Below are 5,442 nucleotides of genomic sequence, written 5' to 3'. Positions count from 1 at the left end.
CGATTTTCCCCCGATGCGTCACCATGCTCGCAGGATCGCCGGAGATAGAGATGGAGGGGAGACCAACGACAAAGAGAGGGAGGGATATGGGGCGGAATTACGTTGCTAGGACTAGGGCAACGTGAATGGAGGGGTGGGTTCTTGGATGGTGACCTAAGTGGAGCTAGTCAATGGCGGATGAAAGCACGAGATTGAAAATAAGAAGGGAAAAGGAAGGGTGGAGAAGAAGGACCAAGTATATAAGGCTCATGGTGGACCCCACTCCCTCATTGTCTCAGCGGACGAGTGGCGCACACACGAGCAGGATGGCGCAAGCGTCGAATCTCCAGGGGGATTAAAGTGTTTCCCGTTTTTATTGCATTGACGAGAGTATAAAAGACATGAATACAAATAAAAATAAAACTGAACAATTCAATTGAATTCAAAAATGTGGGAGGAGGAAGTGAACAAACAATTACTGTTTAGTTTGTTGGGAAGAGGAAGACGGAATACGGGATAAGGGAGATCAATGCCAATGGCGACCAGCAACCGGCACCCCTAGGACTCATGATGTCAAAAATGGGTCCTCTAACGTATGATACCCTGATCAAGAATCAAAGGCTCTAGCTAGCTGGCGATGGCCATAGAAAACCCCATCCGTCAAGATAGACATGTGTGTGATATCCCGTTGCATTATAAGACTCGTGTGTTCAAAGGGTCATGCATGCCACTAAGGCTAGCGGGGATGGGGTCAAGTATTTGACAGTTATGGAGACGGAACTAGGAGGTAGAAAACTTTGTCTTTTTATGCAAGGAAGCTAATGGGGCAAAAGAGGAATGTGGCCTCATCACGGAAAAGTGACTGCAGTGCTCATGAGGACTATATATGTCCATATTATGTTTTAATTAAGGTATGAATTATGGGCACAAGGTGATGTGCCCATGAACATGGTAAAATTTTGCCAACTATTTTGACAACTCAAATTTCCCAAATAATTACTAAATCAACTCTTATAGTTTCAGTGCAGCTATGTACGTTAGCACTCATATGTTTTGAAATCAGCCTACCATTGTACTCACCATGTGTTGCATTGGCCTATTTTAGACATTGTAGCTTGCTTTTTTCATGTGTTTTGGACTAAATTAGTTCAGTTGATGTAGTTTTTTCTTTTATGCAATGCACTATGTTGCTTTTTATTAGTGTTGCATCTTACTATTGAGATGAGTGGTGACTTCGGCTACTATTATCTTTGTTTATCAATCTTCAAATTGGTAAATTAGTCAATAGGAAGTGCGCCCCGCTAGCACACTTCATGTTTCTAGTAAGAGTTGTTGTTGCTTGTTTGGTCATTAGATCAGTGGTCGTTCATCTGTTGCTTGGTACCTCAAAATGAGATACCATAGGCTTTTAATATCTGCTCTGTCAAGAAACCTTGGTTCAATACAGGCTTCTTTCCTCCTAAAAAAGGCTTCTTTTGGACCTTATCCTGAAAGAGGCCAACAATTCTTCTGTGTAAAAGCTTTTATTCACTGGTCCTTCGCTACAAGCAATTCCATTAGTCCAAGCGGTAATACAAAATAAGAAATTATGGTCGTAGACTCGCTCACCTCTAGCTCTTTTTCTTTGTGACGACCCGATGGTTTTTTGAAATTATTCATCTAGAAATAAATCTATCTTCTCATGTGTGTGTAGCTACAATGGGATCCGACCTTTTAAATATCAGGAAATGCAGCTAAGTTTGGCCTCAAAAGAAACATATTTGTAGGCTGAAGTTGGCTTACTTAATTCATTTGAGCTCCCCCTTAGATAGTTTTCTAATTTGTTCCTTTTTGTAGCTTGATAATTCAAGAACAAAAACATGTATACTTCCTCGATTTTTTAATTTTTTTGATGGCATTGAAGAGTGGATACATGGATACTTCATGCGGATGGATATTTTCACGGCAGTGCGGGAAAAATTTCACAATTTATGTGACGAATCTAGAACAGTTAGTAAGGTTCCAAGGAGGCTTCAACTTTATAAGGGAGAAGCCGGGAGGAAAGATGTGACTAAGACCAAGTCAACCGATGTCACTATCGCCTCTTCCCCTTGATCTTCTTCTCCACCTTCGATGAGTGCTCCTCCTCTGCACCTTCTGGCAAGCCGCACCTCCCCTGCAACCACCGCACCACCCCTCCTCCTCCATCGTGGCTAGCACGTTGTTGTGAATCCTCACCGCCCCGCCCTGCCCCGAGCTCCTCCACTGCCGTTCCACCGCCGCCTGTCAATCCCTCTAAGCCAGATCTTCTTCTTGGAGTCGGCCACCTAAGACCTCACACCGGCTAAGAATCCTCCTTCGACGAGCTGGGTTGGCATGTTCTCTCAATATCTCTCTTTTCTATCGTGCGACATGTGAGTGAGTGAGAGGTTGCTATTGAGAAGAAGAGTTGGGGAAGAGATAAGACTAGGTGGAGCCTAGTTATTGGAATAATTGCACAAAATTCTAACAAAAGTTAAATTGGCCGAACACTAATCTAAATCTTAGCTAGCCGAAAATAAGCAGATCGATCTAGTTTTATTATTGAAAATAGCATAAATTTGCTTCAAAAATAGCATAAATCACTTATAGCCAAAACCCATAACTTGACAAGCAGACATAAAACAAAGGTCAATACCATATCCGAGCAACCACCAACATGGGCACCCCCTACAAAGCCCCGACGTCCGGTTCAACGGAACCGCTGGCTCCACCGTTCATGGCCGCCGTCGCTAGCTCCCACGCCTCCAGCTTGGAGACCTTCACGGCACATGTCCCTTTGTTGAACACGTACAGTCGGCTGCTACTCGTCGCCACGTGCTCCGGGTACACGCGGGCCGTCATGCAAGTCCTCCCGCCGTCGCCGAAACTCTCCACCACCGTGTGATCGATCTACATTTGATTGTACATGACGTGTTAATCATCTCAGCTCATTTGGTACCGTGTCAATGTACGAAACATGTTTTGTTTGCCTTGGTATTTTTCTACCCCCTCCGTCCCAATAGAGGTGACGCACTTGTCTTGCGTATCTAAACTTTGACCGCTAATTTGATAAGTTAGATATTTGTCAGTTGTTACAAAAAATTATACCATTAGAAATTTTATTCAAATACAAATCCAATGGTCTAACATGCATAACATATAATTAATATTTGGTTAACCAAATCAATAGTGTGCGCCGTTTAAATTGGGATAGATGGAGTAGGGGTTCAACTCACGAGTGTTCTGAGCGACAAGAGCTTGTCCTTCTCCACGTCCACGTCCAGAAATGCTCCGTAGGATGTCTTGTGTACCCCTTGTTTCGTAGATGACCTGTGCATTTTTCAGGTTTGCAAAAAAATGTTCAGCGATCGTGACATTTCTTTACCTAGATGTCTGCAAAAACTAGCATCTGTAACATTGTAATATCTCTTCTTCAAAGAAAAGGTTCAATGATGCTTACTTTGTGAGGTCGGTGCACATGAGGACCTTGTACGTGTCCAGGTGCCTGAACACCCTGAAGAACACAGCCGTGTGCTCCTCCAGGTCGGCGGAGGCCATGACGAGCAGCCCGAACGGGCCGACTCCACCGTGCACGGACGCACCCTTCTCTGCGCAGAGCCCCCGCGGATCCAGCAGCCATTTCGGGTCCAATGTCTCGGCCTCCTCGAGGTTTGGGATCTCGAAGACGACCTCCACGTCCGCTTGGGAGCTCACGATCCCGGCGATCTCCTTCGTGCCGCCGGCCTCCACCTCCGTCGCCCACTGCAGGCCGACCCGCTTCCTCCGAAGTGTTTCGATCTCCTCCACGGGCCACTGCACCAGCCGCTTCCCGTCGGCGTCCAGCCCCATCGCCCTCGGGAACGCCTGGAGACCGGCCCAGCCTCTGGCAACGCCACCGCCGTCCGTCTCGTCGACCCACGCCCACAACACGCGCCGCTTCTTGCGCGCGTCGTAGAAGGACTTGGACGCGTAGAGGTGGCCGTGGTCGAACCGGCGCCAGTTCCTACAGTCGACGCCAAGCTCGGGCTCCGCCGCCACGAAGGTGTCCGTCTCGTCGTCGTACCGCCCCACCATGTAGTGGTCCTCCCTAGCCAGGTCACTGAGCTTGAGCACGTGCGTCACCCCCGGGCCGCTCGGAGTCGACGCATCGAGCCCCTCCGTGCCTTGCTCCGCCACCGGGAACAGGTCGGGGCACTCGAGCTCAGGGATGTCCCGCGAGCTAACGTGCAGCGGCACAGCGTTGCGCTCCCAGCGAAGGAAGTCGGCGCTCCGGAAGACGAGTATCGAGCCCAGGCCGCCGACCTCTGCTCCGACGCCGACTCGCCACAGGCCGTCGCGGCCGCGCCACGCCTCCGTCGGGTCGCGGAAGTTGTTGCGGGTGACGTCCGCAGGGATGGGGATGACCGGGTTGCAGCTGGGCTTCTCCCACTCGCGGAGGAGCGGGTCGGAGGGGTCCTTTGCGAAGGCTACGTTTTGGACCTGCGCCCTGTCGGTGTCGAGGCCGGTGTAGAGGATGGCCGGCCGGCCGCCAGGGAGGACGGTGGCGGAGCCTGAATAGCAACCGTTGACGTCGAACGGGGCTGTGGGATTGATTGCATTCTCGAGGGCGGCCCAGTTCACGAGGTCGCCGGAGACGGAATGGCCCCACGAGAGCTTGCCGTCGCCCCAGGTGGCGTCGCGGGGATTGTACTGGTAGAAGAAGTGGTAGATGCCGTTGTGGTACATTGGCCCTGCCGGCATAACGGGAAACAACCGTCAGTCTGTCACTTCTGCCAATAATCTTACAGCAACCAAGATGGATTACTAGCTGATTAAAACAACATTGTTCCACAGTAGCATCATCTGCTAATTAAACTGTTGATTAGCATTATCGACAGTATGTAGGGAGAAAAGGGACCGAGAAGAAAGAGAGAACAAATGTACCATTGGGATCATTTTGCCAATTCTTCGCAGGTTGGAAGTGGTACGCGGTTCGGCCATTGCTCGGGTGCTCGATTCCATTCATGGCGCGAATCAGAGAGGAAGACGAAGCTGTTGTTGGATGGATTGCAAATTGCACAGGACTTCAGGGCAAGTTATAGTCGTCCACTTCTCCAAGCTTAATGCAAGTCAATGAGACTTGCATCCATATGGACAATAATTTAGTTCTTAAATTTGGGTTGAAGATCGCAGAAGATACCAAACAAAGTACTTGCTGTCGAAGCACACGACTTTGCCTCCATATGGGCAATGATGTAGCTTAAGATTTTGGTTTAGCGATCACAGAAAAGATCAAGCAATGTGCTCGCTGTCTTGGCGTCAAAAATATAAATTCAAGTCAACAAGACGTGCGTCTTTGAAAATCTTATATACATTTCTGCTAGACGCGCTTACCACTGGCTGACTAGGACGAGTGCTAATCAGATAAGATGCTTAGTTAAGAAGTTGTTTACTTAGATGCCACAGAACAACCTACCATGCGAA

General features: G+C 48.7%; 1 protein-coding gene across 1 annotated transcript; it reads right to left on the bottom strand.

Moving 5' to 3' along the window:
* Positions 1–2,667: 2,667 nt before the first annotated feature.
* On the bottom strand, positions 2,668–5,005 carry LOC124670935 (beta-fructofuranosidase, insoluble isoenzyme 7-like). The gene is made up of 4 exons (XM_047207391.1): positions 4,903–5,005; positions 3,440–4,709; positions 3,216–3,309; positions 2,668–2,889 (listed from the first exon to the last, which is right to left on the bottom strand). The coding sequence occupies exons 1-4, from the start codon at positions 4,982–4,984 to the stop codon at positions 2,668–2,670; spliced, it is 1,668 nt and encodes a 555-aa protein (XP_047063347.1). The 5' UTR covers positions 4,985–5,005.
* Between the last annotated feature and the right edge of the window lie 437 nt (positions 5,006–5,442).

This window comes from Lolium rigidum, chromosome 7 (genome assembly GCF_022539505.1).
Source record: "Lolium rigidum isolate FL_2022 chromosome 7, APGP_CSIRO_Lrig_0.1, whole genome shotgun sequence".
NCBI lineage: Eukaryota > Viridiplantae > Streptophyta > Magnoliopsida > Poales > Poaceae > Lolium > Lolium rigidum.
This window is presented reverse-complemented; position numbering and strand designations above follow the sequence as displayed.

Excerpts from the sequence above, each read along its gene's own strand:
- LOC124670935 (XM_047207391.1), bottom strand. The coding sequence starts at position 4,984 with ATGAATGGAATCGAGCACCCGAGCAATGGCCGAACCGCGTACCACTTC. Across the intron at positions 3,310-3,439 it reads ATGTGCACCGACCTCACAAA|GTCATCTACGAAACAAGGGG; the intron begins GTAAGCATCATT and ends AAAAATGCACAG. Across the intron at positions 2,890-3,215 it reads TCTTGTCGCTCAGAACACTC|ATCGATCACACGGTGGTGGA; the intron begins GTGAGTTGAACC and ends AATCAAATGTAG.